The sequence below is a fragment of the Odocoileus virginianus genome, chromosome 1, assembly GCF_023699985.2.
Source record: "Odocoileus virginianus isolate 20LAN1187 ecotype Illinois chromosome 1, Ovbor_1.2, whole genome shotgun sequence".
Lineage (NCBI taxonomy): Eukaryota > Metazoa > Chordata > Mammalia > Artiodactyla > Cervidae > Odocoileus > Odocoileus virginianus.
Genome location: NC_069674.1, coordinates 3,085,654 through 3,106,101, shown reverse-complemented (window position 1 = coordinate 3,106,101; position 20,448 = coordinate 3,085,654). Strand labels below are relative to the sequence as shown.

The 20,448-nt window shown below is 49.7% G+C and overlaps 1 protein-coding gene across 6 annotated transcripts in view; it reads left to right on the top strand.

Annotated features, from left to right (window-relative positions):
- Positions 1-20,448, top strand: part of DPP6 (dipeptidyl peptidase like 6) — a 1,052,271-nt gene that overhangs the window by 847,230 nt on the left and 184,593 nt on the right. For all 6 annotated transcript variants that reach the window (XR_011482010.1, XM_070450430.1, XM_070450574.1 and 3 more), the window contains exon 6: positions 5,904-5,956. Coding sequence is in view for 5 of the 6 variants with exons in the window: in XM_070450430.1 (XP_070306531.1) it covers positions 5,904-5,956 (53 nt within the window). In the remaining variant the exon portion in view is untranslated. The remainder of the gene's footprint in view (positions 1-5,903; positions 5,957-20,448) is intronic.

Here is a 20,448-nt window from a genome sequence, read left to right as displayed (position 1 = left end):
TCGGGTACTGGCCAGAGACTGGCAGGTCACCTGGAAGGTCATTGTGATCATTCAGACATCAAACTAGGGCAGTGTCACTGAGGGTGGAAATTGTGCTGTGAATTTAAGATTCATTCCAAGGTCACAAAGTCCAGTGAAATTTGGAAACCAGTTGTACCTGGACAGTAGGAAAGGAGGAAGGAATAGGAATGGTTGAAGCTGATTCCAAGATGCTTCTGCTGAGAGACCAGATACAAGCAAGAACATAAAAGGGAATTCTTTAGGGGACTTCCCTGGCAGTCCAGTGGCTAAGACTCCACACTTCCAATGCAGGAGGCACAGTGCAGCCCCCCCTCCAAAAAAAAGAGAGAATTTTTAGGAGAAGAAGAATTTATTTGGTTTTCAAAATATTGAATGTGGTATGAAAGTTTGGACTAAAAACATGCTGAAAGCCCAACACAAGCCAAAAATATGGGCTTAGAAGTCAGCAGGTAGATCAAGCATGAAAATATGAACTCAGGAAGACGTCGCAAAGGAAGCAGTGTCCTTCCAGACCAAGGGTGCAGACCAACGAGGGGAACTTGCGTGGGTGGCAGGTTGGTGCCTGCATCTGTTCGAGGGTCCTGCGGAGCAGAAAGGACAGGCCGGGAGGAGACCGAGGCCAGTGACCTGCCTAGGAATGAAGAGGGCAGAAGGACTCCTGTGGCCTCTGTCACGCACTGCGGAGCGAGCCAGCAGGCTGGAAACTAAGAAGACGCTGTCGTGCTCGGCAGCGGGACAGACACGCAGAGGTGGCCCTCTGAGAACGTCAGGAGGATGATGCAGTGGGCTTGCCATGATGGAAAGTGATGCAGTGCAGACTCTCCTTATAAAGTACCGTGCTAGTTAAAGAGAAGGAATGTGAGGGAGGAGGGAAATGGCCAAGGATTTTTTTCATGTGGGAGATTTTAATTCAACAGATCAGAGAGACAGAACAGTGGAGAGGGAGTGAAGAAAAACATGTGCTCTCTGTGTGTCTGTGTGTGCGTGTGCACTCGGTCGTGACCGACTCTCTGCGACCCCAGGGACTGTACCCCCCAGGTTCCTCTGTCCTTGGGATTCTCCAGGCAAGAACAGTGGAGTGGGTTGCCGTACCCTCCTCCAGCGGATCTTCCCCAACCCAGGGATCGAACCCGCGTCTCTTACACTTCCTGCACTGGCAGGTGCATTCTTTACCACTAGCACCACCTGGGAAGCCCGATGAAAAATATAAGGCGGGGTAATTTGTGGTAGAAGAGTTGATAATCAAGTTCAACAGGAAGCAGAAGGGAATGGGGTCAAGGTCTCAGGAGCTAGTCTTAGAGAAGAACACGGTAGCTTCTTTCAGTAGGAGAGGCAGGATGGACAGGGGTCTGAAGCAGGCACTTGCCTTAGGGACGAGGGGTGGGTGATGGATTTGAGAAGGACTTGAGAAGTTATCCCAGCACAGTTTGGGGATATACGGAATTGAGCCAAAGGAGGAAGGAGGCAAAGAATGGAGTTAGGAAAAACTAGGTTTTCAGCTCAGTTTACTGAGGGGATGAGGGGGCCACCAAGCAGGATGGGAAATATGGAAGGAAAACTAGGTTTTAAGGGCTGTTGAAGAGTTTCTTTTGGAGAATATTGAGTCTGGGGTGCCTGTGAACCTAAGGTGGAGATGTCAGTGGGGGAGTCTGATACACTGCCCTACCGTTGAGGAAACAGGTCCATGAAATTAATATTCAGGCAGTCATGCTTTAAGACTACAAGAGTGGGCGATTTCATAGAGGAAGAGGGCATAAAGTGAGTCCATGTCGATGTACCTGGTGAGGCCACAGTAGGGAAGACCAGAGGGAAATCAAAGTCTGTGTCTCTCAGAGAGTGATGTGGGAGAGGATAAGAAAGCAAGCTGTGGACAGAGAGATGTTTCAGAAATATTAAAGTGAAAGTGAAAGTTGCTCAGTTGTGTCCACCTCTTTGCGACCCCATGGACTATACAGTCCATGGGATTCTCCAGGCCAGATTACTGGAGTGGGTATCCATTCCCTTCTCCAGGGAATCTCCCCAACCCAGGGATAGGACCCAGGGATCGAACCCAGGTCTCCCACACTGCAGGCGGATTCTTTACCAGCTAAGCCACCAGGGAAGCCCTCAGATACATCAGATGCAGACCAAGTATGAACTTAGCCCAGGACAAAAATTAGGTTATTTTTCCAGATTATTGAATGCCAATGTCAACTATATTGTATGATATATTTAAAAAAATAATATGATGAAATTGTTTTTCCATCTTGTGAATGGTGTTTTGGGTAGCAGATTTTCATGCATTTATTTTCCAAGAGAAATTTGATGGTGTGGGAAGAAACCTTATATTCATGAACTTCTAAAAGTTCTCTCACACAAAAATAACAATGCGGTCTTACTAACCTCCAGCTCTTTGTACTTTTTTCCATGATCAGAAGTATTTAGAGTCTGTTTTAAAGAAAGATGCATAAATACGAGAGATAGAGTCCGCACACACAAAGGCTTTTATCTCAAATTCTTTCAGGGAGATGTAACTTTTTTAAAAAACGTCTTTTAAGATAAGGCATTGTGCAAATGAAAACACTTGAAATTTTTCCTCTTTCGAAGGTTTCTTTGTGACTATGGTTCTTTTGGCTCCAGGTTGAGGGAATATTTTCCAGAGGAGAATGGTATTTGATTGTTTCATCTTGGAGCATTGAGAAAATCACTTCGTCTTCCTCCTACTTCCCCGTATTTTAAGAGTAGCCCTTGGTTCACGTTTAAGGCGTTTCATTTGCGTTCACAGTTTACCCTGGAATGCTTCTTTCACACACATACTTGGCACATAGGTACTCCAGCGTCTCGGGTTTTATCTGTGTCTACTTCTCGACTCTATTTCATCTTGTTTGAATCTTTCTAATTAGTGGTTTCATTTTCTAGATGTTCTGTTACATTTCCCACCCATGTAGGCTTGTTTTTTTCTTTCTGCCTGACAGAACAGATGCAGAACTGTAAATGGATAGCTCTCTCATCATTTTTATTCTATTGTCCTTATTAGGTTATTTTAGTTTTGTCTTCCTTTTTCTGTTTGGTTCCACTCAGATCTCCACCGAGTTGAATTTCAGGGTCATTTGCAGGTATATTTAAAGAGGTATGAAGATGTAAGTCTAGGGGTTTGGGAATGTCATAACCAGAGAATGAACTGAAATCAGTGTTTCCAGATGGGTCAAATAAATAGGGCTTCAACCAAGCAAGACAGCACGTGTCCTTACTTTGCATATGTATTATAGCTGTTGGTATCCTGGGTTTTTCAGTTGACAACAAGCAACTTGGAATTGTAACTTGAGAATTAAGAGCTGTACCCTTTGTTCAGGCAATTTCCAGTATGTGCTTAGAGAGAAACAGATCTCAAGTATGACTTGGGTTTGATTCAGTTTTCCTATCCAAAAGATAGGCTAATAATACCTAGCTCATACAGATTGAACGCATTCACGAATGCTGAGGAGCTGGCATACTGCCTCGGGCGTAGAATGTGCTCCAGAAATGCTACCCACTCCCCCATCAGCGTCACGACCACCTCATCTCCTGTGCTGTGGACCATTCTCTCTGGTAGCCTCAAAGGCTTTTCCCAAGTGCTTTGGTCCATGACGCCCCCCACCCCTCACCTCTTCTGTACAGACACTCTTTGATAGGTAATTTGCCTGTGTGTTTTAGAAGTGGCTGAAAGTGTGTAGGGAGGGAATCCAGAAATTCAAAAGTCTGTCCACTTCTGATTTAATAGTTAATCTTTATCATCTGGGTTTAAACCAGATGTATTATTTACCTCTTGCTGTGTGAGAAACTATCTGAAACTTAGCGGCTTAAGGCAACCAGTCCTTCCTGTCTCACGGTTACTGTGGGTCAGTAATTCAGGAGCAGCTTAGAGCTGAGTGGCCCCGGCCCGCGTTCTCTCGTGAGGTTGTTAGTCAGGGCCGCGTCGTCTGAAGGCCTGACTGGGGGAGAAGAAGCAATTCCAAGCTTCTCAGTGCCTTGCTGGCTCGTGGTCACCTCATGGGGAAGAACCTCGGCCCTTCTCCACACGGTTACTCGAGTGTCTTCACAATCTGACAGCCATCCTCCCCCAGGGCAAACGGCCCGAGAGGGAGCTGGGAGGCCTCAGTACCGCGTCCAGCCTGTGCTCAGAAGCCTCGGGCCATCTTTTCCGACCCCGCCGGGGTCACTGAGTCAGGACCCGGCCCACCTCCTCTCCTTGGGCCTCCGTCGCTGCTCCATCCTGCACGCCCCTTGCAGGGCCTCACTTTCCCATCTCAGCAGACAGAGGCTCCTGCCTGGGGTCACCGTGAAAATGCAGTGAGGCATGCAGCATGAAAGGGCGGCGTTGGAGAGACCGAACAGCCCAGCGCAGACGCCGTAACCATAGAGAAACCGAAACGCGTCCACCCAGCTTCCGCTCCGGTGTCTGTTCACAGAGGCACCCTCTGTCAAAGCTCTCAGGCCTCCGAGAGGCTCTCTGAGCGTCAGTCTGCTCAGGACACAGGGGCTGGGACCCCGGCCGCTCCGTCTTCTCCTGGCGGAGCCGCGCTGCAGCCCTTCAGAACAGCAGCTCGGTCCTGGGGGATCCTGCTCGGATTGCTCCAGGAGCGCGTGGTGTTCCTTGTCACGACTTTGCTCCTCGGGAGCTGTTTCTTCGCACCGGGACCAGAGTTTCGACTAGACCCCCAGCTGGATGACCATCCCCTGGCCTAGAGCACACCACCCCAGGGCCCAGGGGTCTAGTCCAGGAGTCCTGGGGTCACTGGAAGCGAAACTTCTTTGGGAACTAAGTGCTGTTTTTTATTTTTATATCTGGGTCCTTTCTTGCCAAATAACTGTGACCTCCTTGAGGTTAACCCGGAGGCCCAGACCTGGTGTGAAGTCGGGGGTGTTAGCAGACCCTCCCCCATTTTCCTTTGCAGGCTCACGGCTGTCCTCAGCATCAAGCATGTCCATATTGCACACACCCTGCGGTAGCCCTGTTTTTCTCAGCTTGCATGTCCCTCACCTGTTATCTTTAGAAAGCTGGTTTTAAAATGCTAGTCAGTGAGCACTGGCCCACACATGGTGCCACCCCTCAGAAGTTTCCAGAGAAAGGGAAGCGAAATACGGTTCTCACTTCATCCTTGCAGGATAACTGACCCATCACATTCCACACCCCCATAGGGTCTCTCTCCAGAAAGCTAGAGAGGACGGAGGCCATGTTCTCTTTGGGGGTGATCCTTGCATTCTAGTCACTGCATTTATGGGTTGGGGAGCAATCTCCTAAGAATTGAAGAGCGACATCTGAGACTTGAGGGTTACAGGAGTTTGGAAATGCTATATTGTTGTTTTTGTTACCTTAGTTTTGAAAGCCATGTTCCCCTTGCAATGAGCTCTTAATTTATAACTAAAACATGCACATTGAATTGTCCAGGGGACAAGAGTTTGCCCAGGTAAGCCTATCTTGGCTCCAGAATTAGAGCTCACTGAGGGTATAGAGTGGACTCTGCCGGAGATTTCAGGGACCTGCCACCGGGCCTGGGTCTCCCCATCTCTGGTCCAGCTGGCTGTCAGGAAGCCTCCGATGAGCAGCGTCCATGTTAGTTCTGAGCTACATTAGTTGAGCTGGAAATATTTGCCCCTTTTTAATCATAAACCAGGTAGTCATGGAAATGACACCAAGCCTCTGGCTACCCAGTAAACCACATGCAAATGGTAGAAATAAGACTGACATGGTATGCAAATTAACTTCCTGAGTAAATAAAAGACTTGGCTGCCTGGTCTCCTGACTACATGCTTTTGGTCCAGGCTTGTTTATTAGGATTCTCAGTGATTTGAAAAATATAATCACAACCATGATCTCAATGCTTGTTTTTTTTGTTTCTTGTTTTTTTGTGTGTCTGTTTCAGATATATCAACACTCCTATACTGGATATTATGTCCTGAGCAAAATCCCTCATGGGTAAGATGGTTCTTTCATTTTCTTCTAATGAGAAATCTGCAGAACAGAGCAGAGTGGAATGCTGACTGGTTGCTTAATTCCTAGGGCAGGAAATATGGCACCTTAGCTTTTGACAGTGAGGTGTCCTGAGGCTGTGGGAACCTCTGGGGTGCCCCCAGGCCCCGGGGTGGGGGTGGGGGTGTCACTGAGTCCAGCTGCTCGCCTGTTAGTGAAGCCCCCTTCCCAGAGAAGCTCCGACACCTCCTGCTCTGGCCTCCAGGTTCCAAGTCCTGCAGGGCAAGATGCTGTCTGCCCCCAATCACGAACCCCGCACCCCTATGCTTTGTAATCACCTGCAGACCCTCTGGAGCTTGGTGATTCACCTGCTGGCCCCCAGGAGGGTTCCCAGTTTATATACACAATAGAAAGGGAAGCACCCTAAGCGCATCTTGTTTCTCAAAATGGGAAGATTTGGGACCCAGAAGTGTGAGTGGGAAGGAAAAGATGTGAGTGCATGATTTTGCAGAGTTTTCAGCTCTGGGTATACACAGCGGGGTGTGTTATCAAGGGCTCATCTCTGGAATCCAGGGGTGTTGATTCGAGGTTAAAGTTGGATGAAGCCATTTGTGGAGTTGGTGCATGGAAAACCAGTTGCAGAACAAGGAAAGTGAGGCAAGGATGGTGTTTCCTTGCCTCTGTTTCTGGTTTTTCTTTCTCCCCCCGCCTCCCTCCTCCTTCCTCCCCTCCCCACACCCCCCTACAGTCCCCCTCCCCACACCCCCACGCCGCCCTCCTTCTTGTCCTCATCTCTACCCTCCACGGTTTCTCTCACTTTTTTTTTGGCAAGGTGAGGTACTCAGGAAATGTTCAAAGACATTGGGTTGTGCTGCTGGCAATATTGTGTGGTTTCCCTTGACGACTTAGGGGGAGGCATCCTAATTTTCCTAAGCAAATGCAAATAAACAGCAGGAGTTGATAAAAAAATATTGTTCTGTAGGAGAGCATTGATCACAGAATGGATGTTTCACAGCTAAGTTGGGTAGAATATGGGCATATCCTTGGAAAACAAGCATGGAGAAAATAACTTCATTTTGGACGTCAAATAAATAAAGGATGCCTGTAAATATGCGGCAAAATGTGATTAATCGCTTCTGTTAGAATATTAGAAAAATCAAGCCCCAAGAAACTAAAGATGACCCCCTGTCATGAAAATAAAGTATCCATGGGCATGTTTTATTTAAAGCTTAGTTCAGATAGAAACTCAAATGTCTTTCACAGAGGAGGGAGTATTCTATTATTTTTCAAGCAGATATGCACCTTCAAAGGTCACTGCCAGCAGGGGTGTAATTATGCCTTGAGATTTATCTACCCCTCTGGGAGCAATAGAATTTATCCTAGATGAAGGATAAATTTGTAAAGCTCAAAACTCTAAGAGCGTTTTGTGCTTGACACATGGTGTACATATTTTACTGCATCAGTTAGCATTTGAAATATGTTCTCCTGGCATGAGAGTTTGCCAGATGGACCGCAAACCTGAGGACAAGGTGGTCTGTGCTGAAGGCTTGGTTTCAGTGCTCACGGTGAAGGTGATAATCCCCCCATAGAGGATGTCAGCAGAGAGTGAGCTGCTTTCTGTGTTTTTAAACAATCACGGTAATCAGCACTGCCTTCACGTATTGATTGGGTCTCATGCGTGTTCACCCTAGCGCGTCAGTCTTGCAAGAAAATCGTTGTCTTCCTCCGTCCTGTCTTCTCACGGCCGGTGTCCAGGAGACCTGGACACCAACACAGCCTGGGGTCACCATCCACCTCAAACACCCCGTGGGTGTTACACTGTAGCTGCAGATATCAGACTTTTAACGGTGCTGATGCATTGCTTTCCCAAGTGTTACCGAACCAAACGTGGGTTTGCTTGCCCAAGCGCAGTAAAGCCAATCTGCTGACACCAGGCTGTGGGGAAGGAAAGTGCACGTTGATTGCAGGCGCCAAGCAAGGAGTTCAGACAGCTGGTGCTTCAAAGGCCCAGATTCCCGCAGGCTTCAGGAAAGGGTTTTTAAAGACAGGGTGAGGGAGGGGGATTGTGGGTTATGTAACCAGCTCACGGACGGTCTTCTGATGGACTGGTGGTGAGGGGAGTAAGCGTCAACATGTCCTTTTGGTTCCAACTGCTCTGGGGCCGCTGTGCTTGTGTGCTGCATACGGTTAACTTCTCCCGCCTGGTGGGGGCGTCAGTATCTGCAAGACAGCCCAGAGGATGTGGCTCGGAATACGATCCTTAGCCCTCCAGGAGGAGCTAAAAGTCCTTGACTTTGATTAATGGCTAAACTATTATTATGTCGCCTTGTTTGGCTTTTTTCGTTTCTTTTTGCATCTTCTTACTTCTCAGATTAAATTTACTCTTGGGAACTTGATGAAAACCTAGGCAGGCTACAGTTTTTCTACAGACAAGAGGCTGGTGGAGCACATGGCTTGGGGAGGGGTCTCTTCCAGGAAGGCCCCATAGGGTCCTGCTCAGTTACATAAAGACTTTCATAGGATTGAAAGATGTGATAGAATACTTGCTGCATTTATGGGAAACAGCCTCTGGTGGGTGAGGACCTCTATGATTCATCTCATCATCACGTAAACTGAAGCATCTCCAAGAATGGCGTTCATTGTTTGACCACCCAAGTCCTCCTCTTTATCATAAGATCATTTTGTTGTTGGTGGTCAGTCACTCAGTCATGTCCCACTCTTTGCCTCTTTGTGACCCCATCGTGGACTGCAGCTCGCCAGGCTTCCGTGTCCTTCATCATCTCCCGGAGCTTGCTCAAACCCATGTCCATCGAGTCGGTGATGCCATCCAACATCTCACCCGCTGTCATCCCCTTCTCCTCCTGCCCTCAATCTTTCCCAGCATCAGGGTCTTTTCCAAACAGTCAGTTCTTTGCATCAGGTGGCCAAAGTAGTGGCTCTTCAGCTTCAGCGTCAGTCCTTCCAGTGAATATTCAGGGTTGATTTCCTTGTCATTTATGAACATTAAGTGAATGAATTTGGAGTATCGTCAAAGTCTTCTTTGTATTAATGAGACAGTGGATTCCAAACGGGGTGAGCCTTAAGGCCTTGGGCTTTTGCAGCTTCAGTGTCCGAAGGAGGCTCGTGGAGCCCAGTCAGCTGTGCCAGGGCCCTGCCTGGTGGCTGAGCCTGGAGGCGGGCTTGGGCGGGTGAGGAAAGCACAGTTGTCTCTTTAAATAGAAACGTCTCTATGAAAACATTTAAATTAGCATTTACTCATAGGGCAGAACATATGCGAGCTCCTCTTGATATTTCTGAAGACACAGACATGTATGTTTTTCTCCCTTTTTCTCACCTCTCCTCTCATCCCTCTCTCCCCGCAGTCCCTCACTTCCAGTCCAAGGCCATTCAATCTGCAGGATGGGATTACTTGGCATTTATAACTTAGATTTTCTCCCTTAGCTTCAGGCTTTCCGAACAATCACAGAGATGACCCGAATTAATTTTTCAGCACCCTCTAAACTCTGGCTTCCTTCCTTTTTCCTAGTGATGGAAGAATCTGGGGTGGGTGTGCCCTCTCTTCTGTCTCTCTCATGAGCGAGAAGGAGGCCCCCCGACCTGTGTTTAAGCCCCTCCATCCCCAGGTCTGACCTCCGCAGCTGGAGCCTGGGGTAGACCCCAGGGTGCATGCACTGGCTCGAGTCATATGAGAACCCCGAGCTGGCTGAATTCTCATCTGCTCAAGGATCTAGGGCCTCGTGGTAGGGGTGTTTGACTTTCACGTACTAAATTTTCAAAAGCTGTGTTCTCAGAGGACATGTGTCTTTTACACAGATTTGTTTAGTAAGCCAGAATTAAAGCTAGTTATTTTTTATCATAAAGTACTTTACTAAGTGTTTATATCGGAACTACAGCCAAATAAAGCAGCGCTTCATGAGAGAGATTGATAGAGATGGTAGCCAGCTAAATGTTCTCTATTAAGGGTCTGTCGTGTGTTTTCATAGCGGTTTTTGATAGATGTGCTGTTTCTTAAGTTTTTCTGACATGAGTTTTTTCTTGGGTTAGTTTTCCCTTCGACTTCAGTGTTTTTCTTTAAAAAATTATATTTCTATGTGATTCTCAATTTTTCATATCTAGTAGGATCATTCTGGAAATCATATGGGCTGGAGAAACTCAATCCTTCCATAACAGACTCCAATTTTAAGAAAAATTTGGCATGCCCCTTAATTAGGTAGCATTGGCATTTTGGGGTTTGGCAAATAGAGCGATAATAGAACAGAAACTGAGAAGAATGTGAAGCTATTTTGGGGCACATGTCAGGTCATCTTCTGTGGATATTGTTGCCCTAACCTTGCTTATTTACCTTTACCAAACAAACTGCACAAATTGGATTCCTTTGGAATTCTGGCTGACTTATGAGGTCACATCTGTGAAAATAATGAACTGAGACATAGATTCCTTCTGCCCAGGGTTACTCTCTAACTTATAGGCTGGGACATAGAAGAGCATTCCGTTTATTTAGAAAATGGACACCTAGGTTGAGAGCACACCACAGCGCCCAGCACCTTGCCTGACCTCGTGACTCAGGAGTTACAGACTGAGGCCTGGGGTCACGGAGACCCGAATGCGAGTCCCAGCTGGCAGCTGCCTCTAGGCTGTGTGACCTTGAGAGCCACTGTTCTTCTCCGGAGCTTCGTGCCCACGTTTTTATAAAGATGTTAACAACAGTGCCCACTTCATAGGCACCCGATAAGAATTAAGGGCAATGATACATGTGCAGTGCACAGCAGAGAATTTCGCTCCAAGTGACTGCCTGGGAATGTTATTTCTTCATATTATAATATGTCCCCAATATGTATTTGTAGTCTCATAATTAAATCTTATCAGACTTTACTTTCTAGCCCAGCTCAAATCCTTTCTGTTACAAGGAGAGGAATGATATAATCCCTACCATAATAAAATTCCCTTTAAAAATTTTTCAAAGCTAAGACCTATTTCATGACACTTGGGTGATTAAAATGCCCATGTGATTTTCACTTCTGTCTTAAAAGTGATGTCTATAGCCCCAATAATCTGCAATTCTCAGTGCTCAATAAGTTCTTTTTTTAATCTCATCTCAAGCTTGCTTGCTGCAATTAATTTCTAACACTTTCTTGTTTCACTTCCAGTGGAAGCGGAAAAGATAAAGGCAACACTGAAACGCTGTATTGGGCAACAAAGCATGGTGTCTGCCCTTAAGGAGTTCAGAATCCTGTTGAAAAGGAAGGACACAGCCCTATCAGTTCAGTTCAGTCCAGTCGCTCAGGCGTGTCCGGCTCTTTGCAACCCGATAGACTGCAGCACGCCAGGCCTCCCTGTCCATCACCGACTCCTGGAGTTTACTCAAACTCGTGTCCATTGAGTCGGTGATGCCATCCAACCATCTCATCCTCTGTCTCCTCCCACCTTCAGTCTTTCCCAGCATCAGGGTCTTTTCAAATGAGTCAAATCTTTGCATCAGGTGGCCAAAGTATTGGAATTTCTTCAGCTTCAACACCAGTCCTTCCAGTGAATATTCAGGACTGATTTCCTTTAGGATGGACTGGTTGGATCTCGTTACTTATATAGCAATATAAAATTAAATGCCTCAAATGGGTATTTTAAACACTGAACACAAAAGAAGAGATGCCGTAAAGAATCTCAGAAAGGAAGTCTGGCTTGAGTGGAGCCTTATAGTTGAGCAAGTTTCATTTTGTTTGGTTTAATAGATGGAGACTGAGAGGAGAGATTCCAGGTCGGGTGAATCATTAAACAAGCTTGACCTTTTCAGTGAACCAGCATCTTCCTGGAATTAGTGGGGTGCCAGGCCAGGCCTGAGCAGGGCCGTTCTCCTGGGACTCTGCGTGGGTGGGTTTGGGGTGAACCTGGAGTGTGGAAGACCTAAACCCCAGCTGAGTGCCATGGGTCTCACAGGAAGAACACGCTGAACCCCGAGCCTAAGAGAGGCGTGGTGCCGACGGCAGGCTGAGATTAGTTTGTGCGTGTGTGTAGAGCGGAGGGCAGGAAAGGGGTAAGTAGGGCTTGGAGTCGGTTAGGAGGCCTGGCGGGGAGCAGGGCAGGCGTGCGATGCGGGAGGGCTCGGGGTATAACAGCCGGCTGTGACAGTGGGTGTCTGGTGTTCGCTCAGAAGGTGAAGAGGGGTGTCAAGGCTTTATATCCCATGCCCCTCTAATAAATCTTCGGCAGCCTGTGCGTGTTGTGAGTCGAGCCTGATGCGTGAGGAGATGCAAGGTAGCGAGTTCGTGAGGCCGGCAGTGAGAATCCCCAGCAGTGTCCGTGGCCCAACACTTCCTTCCCGAGGACGCTGCTTGCTGGACTCACTCGCTCTGCAGAGCTGCCAGGAGTTGCGTGAACAGGATTGTCTGTGTATCTTTAGGAAGGGCCAACATGAGGCCGAAATATAACAGAAAGAGAGTCCTTAGAGCGGCGTTTTACGTGCCTCTAGCAAGGCCTGCAAGACTTCCCAGGCGGCCCCGTGGTAAAGCATCTGCCTGCCAACGCAGGAGATGCAAGATCCATCCCTGGGTCGGGAAGATCCCCTGGGGAAGGAAATGGCTACCCACTCCAGGATTCTTGCCTGGGAAATCCCAGGGACAGAGGAGCCTGGTGGGCTACAGTCCAGGGGGTCCCGGAAGAGTCAGACAGGACTTAGAGACTGATAGGGCAGGATCCTACCGTTACTGGCCGTCCCAGAATCTCAGCACTGGGGACAGCTCCGAGACCTGCGGGGCTGGATCTTAGCTAAGCAGCTTCTCCTGCTCCCTCCCCAAAAGGTCTCCCCCCTTCTCTCCCTTCTTCTTCCCCTGAATTACAAGCAGTTAGCAAGCACTAGCAAAAGAATGAGCTTTAGAATCAAATCGATGTGGGAATAAATCCGCAGTCAGCCTCTTTACCTGTGTAATCATGGAAGAGTTACTTTGCTTCTCTGGGCACTGTTGCTCTGTCTATATAATGGAAATAAAATGCCTGACTCATGGGGTTCATGGAAAGGTTATGAAGTTCTGTAGAATATTGAAATGGTGCGTGTAAGTGCCTGTTTTGGTGTGCCCGAAGTCCTACAGGCTTCCTTCGGAGGGGAGCCAAGGCCTCCCATTATGCAGGCAAATCTAATTAGTCACTCTCCCCACAGTTTCCCTACCCCTGGACAGAAAGTAAATTTCCTACTCGGGGCCAGCCCTGCTCAATCCTAAGGGCTTCCTGGAGCTCTGAGTTTAAAGCTGTGCTGGCGCTCTTTGGGGGAGGGTGCTGCGATCCGTGAGTCTCACCTGCGGGGGGGTGGGGGGGGAGATGCACGTGATGCTCCAGGTGCCGGGAAGCAGTCTTCCCTGAAGCACCGTTTCAGTGATGTGCTGCCACCACACGCAGACAGACGGTGGTCCCACCTTGGCTCGCTCTGCCCTTTATCCCACCCCCACAACCCTGACGCCAGAAACGTACGTGCCGCTCACCATGCGTCTTGCGTCCGAATCCTTCTGATCCTTCGAGGCCTGACATCAACACCCTCTCCTCTTAAACTGCCTCCAGCCTCCCCGAGCTTCTGGAGTCAGATTGCCTCCCATTTCAGGCTGAAATGTATGCTTGCTTTAAATTGCTCTTTTGTTGTCAATATGTAATTTTTTCTGGACAGCGCGTTTAGAAATGTTTTAATATGCATTTACTGCCTGATCCATTGCTGTCCTGAATTCTTAGGTGTCAGAGAGTGGGGTTTGCTGGGAGGGGCTTGGCCGTGTCCCAGTTGTCTGTGGCCTGGGGTGAGAACAGGGATGCCGAAGAATAACTGCCGGAGAGGCTGCCTCTGCAGGTCTGAGCTGTTGGGAGACAAGCCGTCAGCCACAGTCAAAGGGGGCCTGTTTCAACCACTCCTTTCCTTTGAGTCCTTTTCTGCCCTTTAAAAACTGCCCCCCGCCAAGTCTAAAGACTTTCAAACAAGCAAACCCGTTTGGAAATGAGGTGAAAAGGTGGGGGTGCGTCATTTCATCAGGCGCCTTGGGGAACCTAAACTTGCAGGTTCGCGTCCTTGAACTCTTCCCAGCGTGGGAGGGCGCGCGTTGATGTTGACTGACACAATGAATTAAATGAGATTGTGGAGTATAAGGAGAAGCAGGCCTGGGCCTCACCCCCAAGTCACTCAGACCACAGTCTGGGAGGACGGGACCTCAAGAGAGCATTGTTCCGTGACTCCGTTTCTAGTTCCAGGACCTGGCGTCAGCCGGTCCTGCCACCTTCCTCACTGCCGGTCAGCACCAGTGACCCCAGGATCCTCTTTGAAGCTGAGAAACTTCTGTTTCTGGAAAGAAGCGACGAGCTGGATTTCCTTGTCCTCTCAGCAGAGAGATACAGGCAGGTCTCTGACTGACAGTGTCCTTGGAGATTTACTTAATGATAGGCAGTAAAGGCCCTAGAGCCCCGACATCCGAACCACGGAGATGCGATGGGGTCTGTCTGGGCTGGAGCTTGACGTGAGCGCCACCTGGTGTCTCAGCCTGGAGTTGCCTGTTCCCATTGGTGAGCTCCAGAGCCGAAGAACTGATGCTTTTGAGCTGTGGTGTTGGAGAAGACTCTCAAGAGTACCTTGGACTGCAAGGAGATCCAACCGGTCCATCCTAAAGGAGATCAGTCCTGGGTGTTCATTGGAAGGACTGATGTTGAAGCTGAAACTCCAGTACATTGGCCACCTGATGCAAAGAGCTGAGTCATTGGAAAAGACCCTGATGCTGGGAAAGATTGGAGCCAGGAGAAGGGGACGACAGAGGATGAGATGGATGGATGGCATAACCGACTTGATGGACGTGAGTTTGAGTAAGTTCTGGTAGTTGGTGATGGACAGGTGCTGCAGTCCGTGGGGTCGCAGAGTCAGACACGACTGAGCGACTGACGGACTGACCGGAGCTCTGTTGCTCTGTCTCTTCTGAAGAGTCACAGGCCGGGTTCTCAGTCACGCAGAGTTAGAGGCAAGCACGTGGAACCCTTTCAGCCGGGCCTGAGAACCGGTCACCTGAGAAGCCTCTGTCTGCTTCCCTGAGGTCAGCACTGCTCCCACTCACAGACCTCTTCCCAAAGACTCCCGTCGAGGCCAAGCCCCCCAGCGTTTGCAGCAGGGCATCCACTCCACCCTACTGCACCCCCACGAGCCCGTCTGTTCTAGCCGGGATGGACAGCAGGGAGGCCACGCGAGTCACCTGCTGCATCGTCTCTTCTGCTTTGCCTTCACGTCACCTTCTCTGTGCTCTAGGCTGTCCTCACTGGGAGCTGGACACGAAGCTGCCTCCCTCATTTATGCTGGTGACATTGGCACAGATTAAACGTCAAGGGTAGTAGCCTCGTCCAGAAAAGCAGGACTCAGGGGTAGCAGGACGGGTGGCCATCCAGACCCTGGAGAGACAAGCAGATACCGGTCATTGCAGCATAACTTACTAATCGTAAAACCCATATTTTTCCCTGAGAAATTTTCATTAAGTTTTGACTGATGGGTGCAATCATAGAAGCACCTCCCCGACCAAGACAGGGAAGATTTCTCTCTCCCCAAAGTAGCCCACATTCCTGCCCTCCACCCGCCATGGTTGCCCTGGCATTCACCCCTCTAGCTTTGCCTTTTCTAGACTGTCTTGTGGATGGAGTCATACTTACATAATCCTGGGTGACAGGATTCTTCGTTAGCATAATTGCTTTTGAGTTTCACCTGCATTGTTGCCGACGCATGTAGGTCATTCCTTTTATTGCTGAGAAGTGGCCCAGTGAGTGGAGAGACAGTCACTTGTTTATGCATTTGCCATGTGACATTTGAGTGGTTTCCAGCTTGAGGCTGTTATGAATAAAACTGTGAGCGTTTGCATACAGAATTTCTTATAGGCACATGTTTCCATTTTTCTTGGGTAAATAGCTAGAGGTAGAATCACTGGGTCGTACAGTAAACGTATGTTTCAGTTGGCGAGAAACTGCCAGATGGTTATCCAAGGTGGCTGAACTGTTTAGACACCCCCCCCATCAGGCTGGGGGTTTCCAACCCCCTACCTTCCAGCTGGTCCCCGGGAGAGGCCAGCTGACTTGTCTGCTCGGGTTCCCGCCCGGGATAGAGTGTCAGGCCTCCTCTCCTGCCCGAACACAGGCACTCGGGGACCTCGCAGGCTGCTCCCCACGATCGTCCCCTCTGCAGTGCTCTGGAATGACAAGTCCTCGGGGAAGTCGGTGGCAGGGAGGGTGGAAACTTCCTGAAGAGGCTGTTCACGGGCGGCCCCAGCACAAGGCTCGCGAGCGGTTAAGAGGGCTCTGCCCTGGGCATCATCGCTCGCTTCTACACAGATCTAGGAGGAGGGGTTTTCTTTTTGAGAATCACCAGTCCTGGAGGAAGGACCAGGTCCAGGAGCACGGCCCTGCCCTGGGGCCACCTGCTGCTTCCTGGCTGAGAGGAGGAGGGAGCTGCTCGCCCAGCATCCAGCATCCTTAAGGATGCCTCTGACCTCGGGGTTCCCGGCTGGGCCGGCAAAGGGCATCATGGGCCTTCGCAGGCGCTCCTGTCTGTTCTCTTGCTGTATGTGAAGGAGACAGCAGGCAGTGGCAGCCCTCCCGGAAGGCGATGACTTTGCACAGTCCGGCTCAGACTGTGCATGGACCAATACGTATTTCTGGAGCTGCTGGCGAGGGACAAAAGAACAAAAGCTGTGGCATTTCGTCATCGAGAAGCTCTGGTTCCCAGACCTGAATAGCACAGCCTTCAGTGGAGATGACACAACTCTTTGCTCACATGAGGCTTTCGGCTCCCAGGACTCAGCTTGGCCCGCTGCACCGCCTGCCAGGCTGCTGGATACTCAGGGGCAAGGTCGACGCCCTGCCGGGGCTGAGGCGCCCAGATGCAGAAGCCGCTCAGGCTTCTGCCTGTCTGCACTGGAAGTTAGTATCGTCCCCCGTAGCTCTGTCTCCTCCATACAGCAAGACAATGGACGTTCCCACACTTCGGGGCAAGCGCCGGGGCCCAGGGCCTGTCGCGTCAGCCTGCTCCATGAACACAGGGCTGTGGACAGCCGGAGCCCAAGTATGAACAGAACGCCAGGGTTTGACCGTCTCTCTGCGTGTCTTTGATTCATCGCATGACGGCCCTTGCACACGTTTCTATCAAACTTCCAAGCATTTTGAGGGGCTTCCAGGGCAGCGCTAACAAGCACGGCTTCCACTGCAGCTCCCTTCACAACCAGCCCAACGTTGAAGATAAGGAGAGAGCAAGATCCAAACCCGGGGCTGACGTGAGGCTCACGTGGAATCATCGGTGCTATCGGAGCTAGGATTCCTGAGCCAGGACGGAAGCCCGGGGCAGGCCTCCTGCGAGACCCGTGAGCGTGGCCCCCGAGGCCCCTGCCAGCCCCTGGTCCGTCCCCTCCCTCTGTCCACAGGTTAGCCCTTGACATCTTTCCTCTGCTTCTCTGCCTGCAGTTCCCTCCACTAACCTCAGCACGTCTGAACGCCACCCAGCTTCCGGGCTGTGTCCACTCAGCCTACGCGCCTTCTCATCCAAAGGCCCCTTCCCAGGCGCTCTCTCACTCCACAGGAGTCAGCCTCATGCCACTTTCTGTTTTTGTCCCCTTGGTCCCTGGACTCAAATCCCTTCCTTGTTCCTCTGTTTTGTTGTTGCTGTTTAGTTGCTCAGTTGTCTGACTCTTTGCGACCCCATGGACTTTAGCCTGTTAGGCTTCCCTGTTCTTCACTATCTCCCAGAGTTTGCTCAAACTCACATCCTTTGGGTCCATGATGCCATCCAGCCATCTCATCCTCTGTCGTCCCCTTCTCCTCTCTGCCCTCAATCTTTCCCAGCATCAGGCCCTTTTCCAATGAGTCAGTTCTTCGCATCAGGTGGCCAAAGTATTGGAGTTTGAGCTTCAGCATCAGTCCTTCCAATGAGTATTCAGGACTGATTTCCTTTAGGATGGACTGGTTGGATCTCCTTGCAGTCCATGGGACTCTCAAGAGTCTTCTCCAGCACCATGGTTTATAAGGTTAACTGAAGTTGCTCAGTCGTGTCTGACTCTTTGAGACCCCGTGGACTGTAGCCCACCAGGCTCCTCCGTCCATGGGGTTTTCCAGGCAAGAGTACTGGAGTGGGTTGCCATTTCCTTCTCCAGGGCATCTTCCCAACCCAGGGACTGAACCTAGGTCTACCGGCATTATAGGCAAGACACTTTACCATCTGAGCCACAAGGAAAGATCCCACATAACCACAGTTTATGTGTGTCTTTAAAACCCTACCGTGCAGTCTCTAGCATATTCCTTTCTGCTTCCATGTCTATTTCATTTATCAATGAATGAGTGAACCTTTGACTGCACTTATAGACATTTAGTGAGTAACTTATTATGCGTCTGATATGGGGACTTGAACATATCATAACGTATTTTGTAGTCATAACAATGATGGGGTGTAAGTCACAGCCCGCTTCAGAGATGAGCACCCTGAGACTAGCACTTGGAGTAACCTGCTTCTGGTCCAGCTGGTGGTTGGCCAGGATTCCTGTCGGCACTTCCGGCTCCAAGCACAGCCTCCTCTTGGTGACATCGCTTTGCTCTGCACTTCAGTCCAACAAGAGCTGCTAGGCAGCCTCTGAACTGAGCGCCACACCCTTCGTTTTATTGAAGTAACTCATCCTCCTCAGGTTGAGGGCCCTCCGAAGCACATAGTCGGGGTGGTATTGATCAGCTGAGAAGTTGGGGGATGACCTGATGACCGGCGTTATTGGTCGTTGGAGGTAGATTTAATTGGCACGTCTACTCAGCCTATGCGGCCTCGAGCTACAGTTTGCATTCTGTTTGATATCAGAAAGTAACGGTAACACTGATGCTGTTCTGTTTTGATCTGACAAACAGGCATCTGAAGCACATAAGGGATCCCAACCAAAGTAAAGTTACACAACATCAAGTACCAGGTACAGAACTGCTAAGAGGCCAGACGGGAAGAGGCCCCGAGAGCCCCGTGTGTAGCAGTCTCGGGCCACTGCCAGGGACCACGGCCGCAGGCGAGCCCCGCTCCAGGCCTGTACGTGGCCCCTTCCGTGGGCTCCCAGCACACACTGCCAGCTGCAGGAGGGGCCCCGGGACCTGGAAGCAGTGGAGTCGTCTTCTGGGTAGAAAGATACCCCTGAGAGTTTCTGTCCTGCCAGAAAGTGGCAGTGACCTCGTGCACCTGGGCTGAAGGTCCCGGAGCTGCGCTTCTGCTCTGTAACCTCAGCCCTTTGTCTGCTCGCTTCTAAGATGGAACTAAAGGCAGCTGCTCCAGATGTCCCAAAGGCTGGGTCAGAGCCTCATACGGCTTTGGAAAGACGTCACTGTGTTTTCTTGGTTTGGCATTAAAATCCCTTCCTCTGGGAGGGAGGGTCAGGATGGGGAAACACATGTACACCCATGGCTGATTCATGTCAATGTATGGCAAAAGCCAACACAATATTGTAAAGTAATTAGCCTCCAATTAAGGTTAAAAAATAAAATAAAATCCCTTCTTCCTTGCATTAAGCAAACATGAACTTCAAAGTGCCATCCCCGTTCCCCCAGCTCCTCCAGAAACCCCGAGAAAAGGGGGAAGCTTGTCTTTTGAGAGTTGGGGAAATCTGACAGTGCTGATTGCCAAGGTCCCAGTGAGCAGAGTCCAGGTATTCATCTGAAATTATGTGGCTGGACCACCTGCTGGCCTTGCCAAGCCCTCAGTCCAGGGAGGGAGTTGAGGCACGCTTGCTTTGTAGGGAGTAGAAATCCGACCTGTTGTGGGGAACCCTTTTGAAGAAAGACCACGTGAGCAAGAAGGTCAGCAGGCAGATAAGCGAAGCCTGGGGTGGAAGAAACGGGCAGCGTCTCCGCACTGGCAGAGGCGCACTGTCCTCAGCCTGCAGAGCCCGTGTCCCCGCCTGAACCCCAGGTCTCATCCCTCAGTCTCTCTGGCTCCCCGGGCACCTCTGATGTCAGCTGAGCTTAAGTGATTCACTCACATGAGCCTGGCCAGCTGACCTGTTGGATTTCTCATAAAAAAATAGACCACTTTCCTCGGTTATGTACAGATTCTTAGGAGTTTGAAATATGTGTAAAAATGTGGCTGTAACAGTTCATATAATCAGAGTCAGTTAAAAATGTAAAGAAATATGTCCCCTTTAAGAAAATTGGCTCTTGCCCTTCAGTGGAATGGCTAAGCACAGGTCTCACTGTTGATGATGGCGGTGTTGTGGTCGATCTCAGGTTTGACTTTCACCTTCAGATCCCTGTGTTTTGTAGACAATGAAGTATGCAGCTCCAGTCAAGAGAATGTTTATTTTCAGAGATGGGATGCCCTCTGCCACTTTCAACTCCTTGCAGACAAGGCGCACATCCTATCAACATCAAGGCATTAGCCCAACTTGGCCTTTTGTCATCTACTGCTCCTGGGGGCGTGATTTTTAAACTCATGGAGAGGAAGGTCCTCTGTGAAAGTGATCTTATTATCTTGAGTTCCCAAGAGCCCTTATTATGTTGACATG